General features: G+C 41.7%; 1 protein-coding gene across 1 annotated transcript; it reads left to right on the top strand.

The window, feature by feature from the left end:
* The first annotated feature begins 909 nt into the window (after positions 1–909).
* Positions 910–15,344, top strand: LOC108923745 (uncharacterized). Its single transcript, XM_029250133.1, has 14 exons — positions 910–1,101; positions 2,044–2,139; positions 2,278–2,413; positions 2,753–2,806; positions 8,486–8,613; positions 9,458–9,736; positions 10,421–10,516; positions 10,650–10,785; positions 11,593–11,723; positions 12,103–12,198; positions 12,718–12,871; positions 13,745–13,872; positions 14,361–14,630; positions 15,339–15,344. The coding sequence occupies exons 1-14, from the start codon at positions 910–912 to the stop codon at positions 15,342–15,344; spliced, it is 1,902 nt and encodes a 633-aa protein (XP_029105966.1).
* The last annotated feature ends 778 nt before the right edge of the window (positions 15,345–16,122 follow it).

Genomic DNA, 16,122 nt, shown 5'->3' with positions numbered 1-16,122 from the left:
GCTCTCTGGCTGGTCTGGGGTTCGAGTCCCACTTGGGGTGCCCTGCAACGGACTGGCATCCCGTCCCATCCAGGGTGTGTCAACTCCCCCTCCAGTCTTGCGCCCTGTGTTGGGTGGGTTAGGTACCAGTTTGCCGCGACCCCGCTTGGGACAAGCGGTTTCAGTCTGTGTGTGTGTGAGTTTGAGTTATACAATAGTTTTAGTTTCTTCATTGAAGGAAGAGAGCAAAATCCTTGTTTTTATGTGTCCTTATTTAGTCTGGTTTACAAAGCCATAAAATAAATATTTTTATTTTTTCTTAGAAATACAGTTCAAGCTGTAATATTTTGGTCCAAAGTTAAACTACTATTATAATTACCATAATGCTAAATCTGAATTTTTCTAGTGTAAATTTACCAGTTGTATACAAATCAGGAGATTTGCTGTAAGTTGCTTAGCACAGAAACACACACACACACACACATTTTCAGAACCGCTTGTCCCATACGGGGTTACAAGGAACCAGAGCCTACCCGGTAACACAGGGCGGAAGGCCGGAGGGGGAGAGGACACACCCAGGAGGGGATGCCAGTCTGCCGCAAGGCACCCCAAGCAGGACTCGAACCCCAAACCCACTGAAAAGCAGGACCAGGTCCAATCCACTGTGCCACTGCGCCACCACACCCCCTAGCACAGAAATATCATGTTGTAAATTGCTTTGCAGACTATCATCAGCTTAATGGAAAAATTAAAAAAAACAGTTCCTCTTATTTCAGTTACTTGTGAAAAAATTGAAATTTGCCATATACTTATATGTGCTTTTTCATCATTCTTTTCTTACTTTTTCTTCAGGTGAATAACAGTGGTTTCCTGACCTTTGGCCAACCAGTGAGCAGTCCCTACTCTTCAATGTTTCAGTCTGGCTATGATATGATTGCTCCTTTCTGGAGTTACTGGAACACCACAAAAAGTGGCGTCATCTCTTACCGTCAAGTGACCAGTGGCGGTGATCTCCAACAGGCCACCAGTGACATAAACCAGTACTTTCCTCAGCTGAACTTCACTGCTACCTGGGTCTTCATTGTCACGTGGGACAGTGTGGCCTTCAATAACATGGACACAGTAAAGACAGTTCAAATACTTTACTATGTTTGCTGACTTTATTGTATTGATGAAATCAAATATTTATTTAGAATTAGAGGAAAAATTTCTCACTAGGAATTATGGGCTGTGGAACATGATACTTATTTCAATGAGCAATGTTAATATAAAGTATATACAGATATACTTTATATTAATGCAGCTATTTACATTTAGGAGTTTCCCTCCTAAAATAGTAACGTGGGGTCGTTACAATACTTATTTTATAGTGTTCAGCAAGAAACAAATACATACATACACAGCTTGTCCCAAGCAGGGTTGCGGCAAACCAGAGCCTAACCTGGCAACACAGGACGCAAGGCTGGAGGGGAAGGGGTCACACCCAGGATGGGACGCCAGTCCATCATAAGGCACCCCAAGCAGGACTCGAACCCCAGATTCACCAGAGAGCAAGACCAAGTTAAACCTACTGTACCACCATACCCCCTTATCAACAAAACACATTGTCTACATTTTTCTTTCATAATATAAGCCAAAGTTTATTAGTATATAAAGAATTTAAAGTAACAGACTCTCATTGTTTTTGTATTTTTGTTGAGGTCGTAACCCTTGTCATGTGCCATCAACTCGGGTTCAAGTCTTGGTGACTTGATAGACCAATGAATTAAAAAGGGCTCGGTTTCGTGCTAGTCTGATGAGATCCTTGAGCATCTGCCCTGTCATCATTTTCATTGCATTGATCCATCACATTGGTGGTCTTCCTCTGCGTCTTGTACCCTCGATCTTTCCAGTCATGACATCCTTCTCCAGTGATCTTTCTCTTCGAACCGTATGACCGAAATATGACAAACACATCTTCATCAATTGCACTTCAAGTGGCATTTTCGATTTGATTTCCTCCATGACATAAAAGGTAAAGAAACACTGTAGTGAAACACTCATGATGACCTTTGTGTTTTGTAGGAAACCTCTTTCCAGGTGGTTCTGATTTCAGATGGGAATCAATCCTTTGTACTAATGAACTACGGGAGAATATCTTCTGTGATTTATAGTATGCAGGTAATTTCTGCTAAAGTTTCCGTCTGGTATCAGCAAATTCTAACTTACATTGATATTTGATTTGTAATATTGCTCTGATCTTATTTAAAGAATTTTTGAATAACGTTCCAAGTGTCATTGCTTTATTGTTGTTTTCAGGCTGGCTTTGTCACTGCAGACTCAATGATTTACTTCAGTATGATGGAATATAGCTCATACACAGATCTAACTTTCAGCAGCAATGTCAATGTTAAAGGGCGCTGGGTCTTTCAAACCAACATCAATTATGAAAAAGGTAACTTTGTGAATTATTTATTTCCCTTCCACAGCCATTGTGTGATGATTCACAGCGTTTTATTTCTCTTTACATTTGCATACTTTAAGACAATTCACTCCTTCATGTAAATCTCTCTTCACCTTAATAATCTACTATATACGCAGTAGGCAGTTCCAGTCTTCCCACAGGAACACCCTGTGCTACTAGTTAACCTCAGATAACCCCAACAGTTAATCGAACCATGAAGAATTTCTTTTTTTTTTCCTGACACTTTGTGATGTATTTTGTGAATTGCACCACATAAGATGTTGTTTGTCATTTACACTGCAATACACTGTTTTATTCTATTTTTCTTAGGACCATTTCTTCCATTTGGCACCAATAATGGAGATACACAGCAATACATTCCAAGTTATTACTACAGCTACTATTATTATTATTATTACTACACATATTATTCTGTGACTGGGACATTCGGTTTTCCCTTCTTTGGTGGCAAATATTATCAGTTATATGTAAGTGATTCCAAGTATTATTTTCTAAGTCTACATTTAATTTTGTTGGAGATGGATGTAAATGTAAACCTCACATATTAAAATTAATGACTAAAATCAGAAAGTAGGTCATTTGGAAAAACATTTTCTTACTGTATCTTTTTTCTTTTTATAGATTTACCGCTACGGCTTGTTGACTTTTCCTGGGAGTGTTTACACAACACCTGTCCAGTTCCCAACGTATTCTAGAAATAATTACATTGCTCCTTTTTGGTTGCTCACTGATTACATACAAAGCACCGTGGTCTCCTACCGCCAAGTGACCAGTGGCAGTGTCCTTGAACAGGCCACTAGTGATATACTCCAGTACTTTCCTGAGCTGAACTTCACCGCTACCTGGGTCTTCATTGTCACATGGAACGTGATGGAATATTACCCAACAATGGGCAATGTAAGTGTCATATATAAATGGTTTAAAATATTTACACTGGTATATCTATAATAGAGTTAGTACTTCATACTAAATGTTATAATAATAATCACACACTGCTAAATGATTACATATTTTTAACTCAGCTTGCTCCTCCGTGAACCGCCACCTTACCGTGGTGGAGGGGTTTGAGTGCCTGAATGAGTCCAGGAGCTATGTTGTCTGGGGCTATATGCCCCTGGTAGGGTCTCCCATGGCAGACAGGTCCTGGATGACAGACGAGACAAAGCGCGGTTCAAAAACCCCTTATGAAGGAAAAATCAAGGCTTTCGTTTACCCCGCCCGGTATGGGGTCACCGGGGCCCCACCCTGGAGCCAGGCCTGGGGGGGGGGGCTCTCATGCGAGCGCCTGGTGACCAGGTCTATGCCCACGGGGCCTGGCCGGGCTCAGCCCGAAGCCACGACGTGGAGCTGCTCTTCGGTGGGCTCACCACCTGCCGGAGAAACCGTAAGGGGCCGGTGCATTGTGATTTGGGCGGTGGTCGGGGCCGAGTGCCCGGCCGACCCAAACCTCAGGCGCCAACTCTGGCTTTTGGGACTTGGAATGTCACCTCACTGGCGGGGAAGGAGCCTGAGCTGGTGCGGGAAGTTGAGAGATACCGTCTAGATATAGTCGGGCTCACTTCCACTCACAGCTTGGGTTCTGGAACCACTCTCCTCGATCGGGGGTGGACTCTCCACTATTCTGGCGTTGCCCAAGGTGAGAGGCGGCGGGCTGGTGTGGGCTTATTAATAGCCCCCCAGTTTAGCCGCCATGTGTTGGAGTCTACCCCGGTGAATGAGAGGGTCGTCTCCCTACGCCTTCGGGTCAGGGAACGGTCTCTCACTGTCGTTTGTGCTTATGCGCCTAGCGGCAGTGTAGAGTACCCGGCCTTTTTAGAGTCCCTGGAGGGCGTGCTGGAAAGCGCTCCCACTGGGGACTCTGTCGTTCTACTGGGGGACTTTAACGCCCACGTGGGCAGCGACAGTGATACCTGGAGGGGCGTGATTGGGAGGAACGGCCTCCCTGATCTGAACCCGAGCGATGAGTTGTTATTGTATTTCTGTGCTAGTCGCGGTTTATCCATAACGAACACCATGTTCATGCATAAGGGTGTCCATCAGTGCACTTGGCACCAGGACACCCTAGGTCGGAGGTCGATGATCGACTTTGTAGTCGTTTCTTCTGACCTTCGGCCATATGTCTTGGACACTCGGGTGAAGAGAGGGGCTGAGCTGTCAACTGATCACCACCTGGTGGTGAGTTGGATTCGATGGCGGGGGAAAAAACTGGACAGACCTGGCAGGCCCAAACGCATAGTGAGGGTCTGTTGGGAACGTTTGGCGGAGGCCCCTGTCAGAAAGGTCTTCAACTCCCACCTCCGACAGAGCTTCAACCAGGTCCCGAGGGAGGTGGGGGACATTGAGTCTGAATGGACTATGTTCCGCGCCTCCATTGTCGGGGCGGCGGTTCGGAGCTGCGGCCGTAAAGTCTCCGGTGCCTGTCGCGGTGGCAATCCCCGAACATGGTGGTGGACACCGGAGGTAAGGGATGCCGTCAAGCTGAAGAAGGAGTTCTATCGGGCCTGGCTGGCTCATGGGACTCCTGAAGCAGCTGACGGGTACCGACGGGCCAAACGGAGCGCGGCTCTGGCAGTCGCCGCGGCAAAAACTCGGGCTTGGGAGGAGTTCGGTGAGGCCATGGAGGAAGACTTTCGGTCGGCCTCAAAGAGATTCTGGCAAACCGTCCGGCGACTCAGAGGGGGGACGCGGTGTTCCACAAACACTGTTTACAGTGGAAGTGGTGCGCTGCTGACCTCAGCTGAGGATGTTCTCGGGCGGTGGAAGGAGTACTTTGAGGATCTCCTCAATCCCTCCGACACGCCTTCCGTAGGGGAAGCTGAGGCCGGGAACTCGGAGGGGGACTCGTCCATTATCCTGGCTGAAGTTGCTGAGGTAGTCAAAAAACTCCTCGGTGGCAAGGCTCCGGGGGTGGATGAGATCCGCCCCGAGTTTCTCAAGTCTCTGGATGTTGTGGGGCTGTCTTGGCTGACACGCCTCTGCAGCATCGCGTGGAGTTCGGGAACGGTGCCTCTGGACTGGCAGACCGGGGTGGTGGTCCCTCTTTTTAAGAAGGGGGACCGGAGATTGTGTTCCAACTACAGGGGGATCACACTCCTTAGCCTCCCTGGGAAAGTCTATGCCGGGGTACTGGAAAGGAGAATCCGACCGATAGTCGAACCTCGGATTCAGGAGGAGCAATGCGGTTTTCGCCCTGGCCGTGGAACACTGGACCAGCTCTATACCCTCACTAGGGTGCTGGAGGGTTCGTGGGAGTTTGCCCAACCAGTCCATATGTGTTTTGTGGACCTGGAGAAGGCATTCGACCGTGTCCCTCGTGGCATCCTGTGGGGGGTACTTCGGGATTATGGGGTTCGGGGCTCGTTGCTACGGGCTGTTCGTTCCCTGTATGACCGGAGCAGGAGCTTGGTTCGCATTGCCGGCAGTAAGTCAGACCTTTTCCCGGTGCATGTTGGACTCCGCCAGGGCTGCCCTTTGTCACCGATTCTGTTCATTATCTTCATGGACAGAATTTCTAGGCGCAGTCAGGGAACAGAGGGTGTCTGTTTTGGTGGCCGCGAGATCTCGTCTCTGCTTTTTGCGGACGATGTGGTCCTGTTGGCTTCATCAAGTCAAGACTTGCAGCGTGCACTGGGGAGGTTTGCAGCCGAGTGCGAAGCGGCGGGGATGAGAATCAGCACCTCCAAATCCGAGGCCATGGTTCTCAGTCGGAAAAAGGTGGATTGCCCCCTCCGGGTTAGGGGGGAGTTGCTCCCTCAAGTGGAGGAGTTTAAGTATCTCGGGGTCTTGTTCACGAGTGAGGGAAAAATGGAGCGGCAGGTCGACAGACGGATCGGTGCGGCGTCCGCAGTAATGCGGTCATTGTACCGGTCTGTTGTGGTGAAGAGGGAGCTGAGTCGTAAGGCGAAGCTCTCAATTTACCGGTCGATCTACGTTCCTACCCTCACCTATGGTCATGAACTCTGGATCATGACCGAAAGAATGAGATCGCGGATACAAGCGGCAGAAATGAGTTTCCTCTGCAGAGTGGCTGGGCGCACCCTTAGGGATAGGGTGAGGAGCTCAGTCACCCGGGAGGAGCTCGGAGTAGAGCCGCTGCTCCTCCGCATCGAGAGGAGCCAGTTGAGGTGGCTCGGGCATCTGTTCCGGATGCCTCCTGGACGCCTCCCTGGGAGGTGTTCCGGGCTTGTCCCACTGGGAGGAGGCCTCGGGGCAGACCCAGGACACGTTGGAGAGACTATGTCTCCCGGCTGGCCTGGGAACGCCTTGGGGTTCCCCCAGAGGAACTGGAGGAGGTGTGCGGAGAGAGGGAAGTCTGGAGGACTCTGCTCGGACTGCTGCCCCCGCGACCCGGCCCCGGATAAAGCGGAGGACGATGGATGGATGGATGGATAACTCAGCTTGTATTTTACCACCAAATCTCTCATCTGCACAAGAAACAAACCAGTTAAAATACAAAAATTTATTTCCAGTATTTATTTTCATTTAATTTCTTGAGTTTCTATTGAAATATTTTGTGATTTTTTTTTTCTAGAACAGTATTGCCAAAGTTTGCAAGACTTCTTCTTAGCGAAAGGGAAGATTTTCATCAGTTTGAATCTTTGTATGAATTTTTAGTTTTTTCTAAAAATACAATCCTTTTTTTCCTCTTTCAGAACACAATGTTTCAGGTGGTTTTGGTCTCTGATGGACATTTGTCTTTCATCATGATGAATTATGGAAACCTTGCACCAAAAACTCAAAGCGTCCAGGTACAAAGACACTGTTTTATTAGGTTAATAAACAAAATAAGTGTAAAGTCTTTTATTGACACGTATTTGTGGTGGAAAAAGGCACTTTGTTGCTACGGTTTGAGTTAGGATAAAAATATTGTATTATTTCGCATTTACATTGCCACAGGATTTGCAAAACATTTTTGTCTGAAACATTGCGTGTCTGATGGCTGATTGAATACAACTTGATCATTAGTAGTTATCTCATTCAATAAATGCCTATGTTGTTGGAAAATCATGTCGAGCTGCCAGTAGTGCAGGGTTGTCATATCACATCAGTCATGCTTATGTGTAAAATTTCTAATATATAAATTATAAATTATTATTTTAGATTGGATTCAATACAATTAATTCAACCAATTATTTCAGCAAAAATAATTAGTATACAAAATTTTCATAACATGTAAACAGTACATATTTGTCATGTCATTAATCAGTTTGGTTTGCAAAGAAATGAAGTAATTGTCATTTATTTATTTGTTTCTTTCTTTCTTTAAGGTTGGATATGACACATTTAATTCAACCAATTATTTCAACATGCCTGAGTCTTTTCAAAGCAACATCACCAGCTTGTCTTTCACCAGTAATGTGAATGTAACAGGTCGCTGGGTGTTTCGCACCGATTCCTGTCCTAATAACTGTCTGCTCCAAGGTAAAATGTTTTTTTTCAGTTTACAGTATTGGACTGGTTATAGTGAAATACCACATGTATGTGAACAAGTTAATATTTGGGGCCCCAAAGGTTAATTGTAGTGGTGGGTCATACATAAATACACGTTTCATTTTACCACTCTAAATTCAGGCTCAAGGTCTGTCTCAAGATGAATACTTTTTATTTGTAACATGGTAGACGGAACCAAAAATGACTGAACATTAATAAGGAAATTTGGTAGTTTGGATAAGTTTTTGTGTCCTCAGGTACTTAAAACTGCAGAAGTGTTACACAAATTAGAACCACATTCATAGTGTCATATTTGTTAAAAAATTAAATATTACGTATAATTATCACACATTAATATTGTTATGTAATAATTTGAATTTTCTTCTGCCAAATGTCCTAAAAGAATGACCTTAAGAAAATGTAAATTACTTTGAATTTACTTTTTAATTACTGTTACATTATTCGTTGTCAGTCACTGAATGTTATGATTTCCAACGTACGATACCATACATAATATACAGTATGGTGTGGAATTACTTTGCTCCAACTGTTGCAGCATACAATCCCTGAACTAAATTACTGAGCTTCTTCTCTATTCTTCATGTGTCTCAGAAAACTTTTACCCGTTTGGTCCAAACAATGGAGACACAGTGAACCCAGCTGTGGACGATGGAAGTTCCTCTGTAATTCTATTAAATGAGACTTTTCAGTTCTTTGGATCAAACCACAACCAACTTTATGTAAGTTGTTCAATTAGTTACCAAATGCAATAAAATTTTTCAATTTATACCTGACTATTAAACTACTAAAAAAGCAAAACTTATTATTCTTAAATGTTTTTCAACCTTACATAACATTTTTTAACTAATTAGAAATGTGTGCATTCTATTTTTTTTTAGTAATTTGAAAGGTGTTTTCATATTTTTTTTTTCACAAGAAGTAAATACCCAAAGTGTGTTTCAGATTGTTCTTTTTTAGTTTGACTGAGAAAAGCTTAACACACACACACACACACAAATACACACACACACATTTTCAGAACCGCTTGTCCCGTACAGGGTCACGGAGCCTCCCCGGCAACACAGGGCATAAGGCCGGAGGGGGAGGGGACACACCCAGGACAGGACGCCAGTCCGCTGCAAGGCACCCCAAGCAGGACTCAAACCCCAGACCTCCCAGAGAGCAGGACTGAGGTCCAACCCACTGCGCCACCGCACCCCCAAAAGCTTAACACGTTCAGTGTTATTATTTATGTGTAAATATGGTATTGTGTCAGTGTATTTTTCAACTGTGAAAATATTGCCTGCTATTAAGGGGGGGGCGTGGTGGCGCAGTGGCGCAGTGGGTTGGACCAGGTCCTGCTCTCCCGTCCTGGGTGTGTCCCCACGCCCTGTGTTGCCGGGTTAGGCTCCGGTTCCCGGGGACCCCGTATGGGACAAGCGGCTCAGAAAATGTGTGTGTGTGTGTGTGTGTGTGTGTGTGTGTGTGTGTGTGCTGTTAAATAAAATTATTTCACATTTAAATAACTTTTAAACAAAAATGTAATTCACAATGTATTTGCCTGTCCTTAACATTTTTCTTCAGGTGAACAACAATGGTTTCCTGACCTTTGATCAACCAGTGAGCAGTCCCTACTCTTCGATGTTTCAGTCTGGCTATGACATCATTGCTCCTTCATGGAGTAACTGGAACACCACAAAAAGTGGCATCATCTCTTACCGTCAAGTGACCAGTGGCGGTGATCTCCAACAGGCCACCAGTGACATAAACCAGTACTTTCCTCAGCTGAACTTCACTGCTACCTGGGTCTTCATTGCCACATGGGATAATGTGGCCTTCTACAACATGGACACAGTAAGGACAGTTCAAATACTTTACTATGTTTGTTGACTTTTTTTGTATCGATGAAATCAAATATTTATTTAGAATACAAGGAAAATTTCTTACCACGAATTATTGGCTAAGCAGCTTGACTTATTTCAATGAGCAATGTTAATATAAATACTTATGTACAGATTTCCTTTGCAAGAAATCTTCAAAATACACACACACACTTTCTGAACCCCTTGTCCCATACGGGGTCACGGGGAACCGGAGCCTACCCGGCAACACACGGCGTAAGGCCGGAGGGGGAAGGGGACACACCCAGGACGGGACGCCAGTCCGTGGCAAGGCACCCCAAGCGGGACTTGAACCCCAGACCCACTGGAGAGCAGGACCTGGTCCAACCCACTGCGCCACTGCACCCCCATCTTCAAAATAATTTTACATTAATAAGCTGAAAACCCAGGAGAAATTCTAGAAATGGGTTTATACTTATTTTATACTGTTTAGCAAGAAACATTGTATACATTTTTCCCACGATAATATAAGCCAAAATTTATTAGTTTATAACCAGTTGAAAGTAACAGACTCTCATTGTGCTTCTATTTTTGTTGAGGTTGTAACCCTTAGGAAAATCATATTAACTGTACTTAACAACATGAACATTATAGAGGATAAAACCTATGTAATGAAACTCCTCATGAAGACCTTTGTGTTTTGTAGGACACCTCTTTCCAGGTGGTTCTGATTTCAGATGGCAATCACTCTTTTGTACTAATGAACTATGGGCGAATCTCTTCTGTGATCTCATATTTGCAGGTAATTTCTAGGAAAATGTCTCTCTGGCATCAGCAAATTCTAACTTACATCTGTATTTCACTTGCAACTCTGAGTTTATTTAAAGAATATTTCAGTAATGTTCCAAGCGTCAATGCTTTATTGTTGTTTTCAGGCTGGCTTTGTCACTGCAGACTCAATGATTTACTTCAATATCCTGCAGTACAGCTCATACACAGATCTAACTTTCAGCAGCAATGTCAATGTTAAAGGGCGCTGGGTCTTTCAAACCAACATCAATTATGAAAAAGGTAACTTTGTGAATTATTTATTTCCCTTCCACAGCCATTGTGTGATGATTCACAGCGTTTTATTTCTCTTTATATTTGCATACTTTAATACAATTCACTCCTTCATGTAAATCTCTCTTCACCTTAATAATCTACTATATACGCAGTAGGCAGTTCCAGTCTTCCCACAGGAACACCCTGTGCTACTAGTTAACCTCAGATAACCCCAACAGTTAATCGAACCATGAAGAATTTCTTTTTTTTTTCCTGACACTTTGTGAAGTATTTTGTGAATTGCACCACATAAGATGTTGTTTGTCATTTACACTGCAATACACTGTTTTATTCTGTTTCTCTTAGGACCATTTCTTCCATTTGGCACCAACAATGGAGATACACAGCAATACATTCCAAGTTATTACTACAGCTACTATTATTATTCTTATTATTATTATAGTTATTATTCTCAGACTGGAACACCCATTAATTTTCCCTTCTTTGGTGGCAAATACTATCAGCTATATGTAAGTGTTTTCAAAAATGATTTTTTTAAGTCTACATCTGATTTTCTGGGTTGGAAATGGAACTAAATAATTATCTCACACATTGAAATTAATGACTAAAATCAGAAAGTAGGTCATTTGGAAAAACATTTTCTTATTGTATCTTTTTTCTTTTTATAGATTTACCGCTACGGCTTGTTGACTTTTCCTGGGAGTGTTTACACAATACCTGTCCAGTTCCCAACCTATTCTAGAAATAATTACATAGCTCCTTTTTGGTTGCTCACTGATTACACACAAAGCACCGTGGTCTCCTACCGCCAAGTGACCAGTGGCAGTGTCCTTGAACAGGCCACTAGTGATATACTCCAGTACTTTCCTGAGCTGAACTTCACCGCTACCTGGGTCTTCATTGTCACATGGAACGTGATGGAATATTACCCAACAATGGGCAATGTAAGTGTCATATATAAATGGTTGAAAACTTTGACTCTGGTATGTACATAATACAGTTCGAATTTCATAATAAATGTTATTGTAATAAGTGCACACTGCTGAATGATTATATAACCAATACTCATCTTGCATTATTCCTCCAAAACTCTGTCATCTGAACAAGAAACAAACTGGATAAAATCCTAAAATTTATATTCAGCACATGCTACAAGATTTAATTTCTTGAGTTTCTCTTGAAATATATTGCAATTTTTTTTGCCAGTATTATTAAAGTTTGCAGTAGTCCTTTTAAGTGAAAGGGAAGATTTTCATCAGAATGTTTCTGTGTATGAATTTTTAAAGTTTTTTCTAAAAATGCAATCCTTTTTTCCTCTTTCAGAACACAATGTTTCAGGTGGTTTTGGTCTCTGATGGACATTTGTCTTTCATCATGATGAATTATGGAAACCTTGCACCAAAAACTCAAAGCGTCCAGGTACAAAGACACTGTTTTATTAGGTTAATAAACAAAATAAGTGTAAAGTCTTTTATTGACACGTATTTGTGGTGGAAAAAGGCACTTTGTTGCTACGGTTTGAGTTAGGATAAAAATATTGTATTATTTCGCATTTACATTGCCACAGGATTTGCAAAACATTTTTGTGTGAAACATTGTGTGTCTGATGGCTGATTGAATACAACTTGATCATTAGTAGTTATCTCATTCAATAAATGCCTATGTTGTTGGAAAATCATGTCGAGCTGCCAGTAGTGCAGGGTTGTCATATCACATCAGTCATGCTTATGTGTAAAATTTCTAATATATAAATTATTAATTATTATTTTAGATTGGATTCAATACAATTAATTCAACCAATTATTTCAGCAAAAATAATTAGTATACAAAATTTTCATAACATGTAAACAGTACATATTTGTCATGTCATTAATCAGTTTGGTTTGCAAAGAAATGAAGTAATTGTCATTTATTTATTTGTTTCTTTCTTTCTTTAAGGTTGGATATGACACATTTAATTCAACCAATTATTTCAACATGCCTGAGTCTTTTCAAAGCAACATCACCAGCTTGTCTTTCACCAGTAATGTGAATGTAACAGGTCGCTGGGTGTTTCGCACCGATTCCTGTCCTAATAACTGTCTGTTCCAAGGTAAAATGTTTTTTTTTCAGTTTACGATATTGGACTGGTTATAGTGAAATACCACATGTATGTGAACAAGTTAATATTTGGGGCCCCAAAGGTTAATTGTGGTGGTGGGTCATACATAAATACATGTTTCATTTTACATTTACATTTACATTTATTCATTTAGAAGACACTTTGGTCCAAAGTGACATACATCTCAGCAGAAGTACAATTTATGCATTACATTAAGAGAAAGAGACATAGCTGCAGACATGTGACCCAAGCAAACCTAATTTGTTACCTACCACTTGCTGCACCGAGGTTCACTGTTCAAGTAGGTGCATAACAGGATAGACAAATCCTGATACCCTCCTACCAAATTTTTATTTTTTCTTTTTAATAATATTATAATTATAATTATAATTATTTAACCAGTCTAAATTCAGGCTCAAGCTCTGTCTCAAGATGAATACTTTTTATTTGTAACATGGTAGATGGAACCAAAAATGACTGAACATTAATTAGGAAATTTGGTAGTTTGGATGAGTTTTTGTGTCCTCAGGTACTTAAAACTGGAGAAGTGTTACACAAATTAGAACCACATTCATAATGTCATTTTATTTGATTATAAAACATTAATATTGTTAAGTAATAATTTGAATTTTGTTCTGCCAAAAAGCCCTAAAAGAATGACTTTAAGAAAATGTAAATTACTTTGAATTTACTTTTTAATTACTGTTACATTATTCACGGTCAATCACTGAATTTTATGATTTCCAATGTACAATACCATTCATTATGTACAGTATGCTGTGGGATTACTTTGCTCCAACTGTTGCAACATACAATCTCTGAACTGAATTACTGAGCTTCTTCTCTATTCTTCATGTGTCTCAGAAAACTTTTACCCATTTGGTCCAAACAATGGAGACACAGTGAACCCAGCTGTGGATGATGGAAGTTCCTCTGTAATTCTATTAAATGAGACTTTTCAGTTCTTTGGATCAGACCACAACCAGCTTTATGTAAGTCATTCAATTAGTTGCTAAACAAAATAAAATTTTTCAGTTTACACCTGACTTTTAAAGTACTAAAAAACAAAACTTTGTTTTCTTAAATGTTTTTCAACCTTCCATAAAATATTTTTAACTAATTAAAAATGTGTAGGGGGGCGCGGTGGCGCAGTGGGTTGGGCCGAGTCCTGCTCTCTGGTGGGTGTGGGGTTCGAGTCCCGCTTGGGGTGCCTTGTGACGGACTGGCGTCCCGTCCTGGGTGTGTCCCCTTCCCCTCCGGCCTTACGCCCTGTGTTACCGGGTAGACTCCGGTTCCCCGTGACCCTGTATGGGACAAGCGGTTCTGAAAATGTGTGTGTGTGTGTGTGTGTGTGTGTGTGTGTGTGGTATGGTGCCAATGTGATTTTCCACTGGCAAATATTGTCTGCTATTAAATAAAATTATTTCACATTTAAATAAGTTTTAAACAAATTTCTTAACATTCTTAACATTTTTCTTAGGTGAACAACAATGGTTTCCTGACCTTTGACCAACCAGTGAGCAATTCTTACCCTTCAATGTTTCAGTCTGGCTATGATATCATTGCTCCTTTATGGAGTAACTGGAACACCACAAAAAGTGGCGTCATCTCTTACCGTCAAGCGACCAGTGGCGGTGACCTCCAACAGGCCACCAGTGACATAAACCAGTACTTTCCTCAGCTGAACTTCACTGCTACCTGGGTCTTCATTGCCACATGGGACAGCGTGGCCTATGGCAACATGGACACAGTAAATGCTTCTGAAATGATTTGTTCTTGTTTGTTGGGTTTTACATATTGAAGAAATCAAAGATTTATTAAGACTGAAAGATAAAGTGACTGTGAAAGAATTTTAGATTAAACATGATAGTTTTCTTAGAGAGCCGGGATTTTTCCCCTCCAAAAAACAGCCACAGTGGCAGCCTCACGGATCTTTCTTTTTATCTAGGAAACCTCTTTCCAGGTAGTTCTGATTTCAGATGGAAATCTTTCTTTTGTACTGTTGAACTATGGGCGAATCTCTTCTGTGGTCTCATATTTGCAGGTAGGCAAAATATTTAATGTTAACATTTCCAATTCTTGCTTCGTATTGTAGGCCACTTTTTATCAAGATTTTTTAAAAATCTGGAAACTATAATGAAAGAACAGCTATTGACTGTGAATTTTTTAAAAATACAGTCATGGTTATAGAGCAAATTGTGTGACATTTTTTAAAAATCCTAATTCTGTTTAATTCTTGTTTTCAGGCTGGATTTGTCACTGCTGACTCAATGATTTACTTCAATATCCTGGAGCAAACTTTATACACAGACTTGACTTTCAGCAGCAATATCAATGACAGAGGTCGTTGGGTCTTTCAGTTGAACATGAATTATACCAAAGGTATAATAAATTTGCATAAAATAGTTATTTCTAAGTGAAAATAATGATTCTTTGTGCTTTCTTTTCTGTTTTCAAGCCTTAGACTTTATTATTACGGCATCTTTAGTTGGGGGCACGGTGGCGCAGTGGGTTGAACTGAGTCCTGCTCTCTGGTGGGTCTGGGGTTTGAGTTCTGCTTGGGGTGCCTTGTGACGGACTGGTGTCCCATCCTGGGTGTGTTCCCTCCTCCTCTGGCCTTAAGCCCTGTGTTACTGGGTAGGCTCTGGTTCCCTGTGACCCTGTATGGGACAAGTGGTTCAGAAAGTGTGTGTGTCTTTAGTTGACACCTATCTCCAAAACAACTTTCTTTCATTTGTTTGTATGAACCAAAACCAGCTCAAAGACTGTTGCAAACAACCCAGCATAGTTCAGAAATAAACCCATTTAACAATTCAGTAAACGTTTCAAAGTACACTTTCAATTATTTTCAGGGTACACCATGGATGGGACACCAGTTTATTATGTTTTATTAACGTGATGTGACATTAAAATGTTCTCCGAGATACTGACAGTTAAAAATATATATAATATTAACAATCCACACTCAAAATGATCTCCTTGACAGAGTCACTTGGGATCATACTGATTACTGTCAAGGAGATCATTCTGGCGTGGAATGCAGACAGCTGATCACAGCACCAACATGTGATACCAGCAGTCCATGTTGACAGAAACCAATAACTCCATACCATGAAGGACACGACATGCTTATGTTAACTTGAAAATCAACTTATTAGCATTATTATGTTATAAGTCTCTTTTTTTCAATCTAGAATGCCCATTAAGGGTGGGCAGCCACTGGCAGTTGGAACCCAATGGTT

Source organism: Scleropages formosus, chromosome 3, assembly GCF_900964775.1.
Source record: "Scleropages formosus chromosome 3, fSclFor1.1, whole genome shotgun sequence".
Lineage (NCBI taxonomy): Eukaryota > Metazoa > Chordata > Actinopteri > Osteoglossiformes > Osteoglossidae > Scleropages > Scleropages formosus.
The sequence above is the reverse complement of the archived record's forward strand: the minus strand, read 5'-3'. Positions and strand labels throughout refer to the sequence as shown.

Coding starts and splice junctions, on each gene's coding strand:
- LOC108923745 (XM_029250133.1), top strand. CDS start 910: ATGATTGCTCCTTTCTGGAGTTACTGGAACACCACAAAAAGTGGCGTC. Junction 2,414..2,752: donor CAACATCAATTATGAAAAAG/GTAACTTTGTGA, acceptor TATTTTTCTTAG/GACCATTTCTTCCATTTGGC. Junction 12,872..13,744: donor TAATAACTGTCTGTTCCAAG/GTAAAATGTTTT, acceptor CATGTGTCTCAG/AAAACTTTTACCCATTTGGT.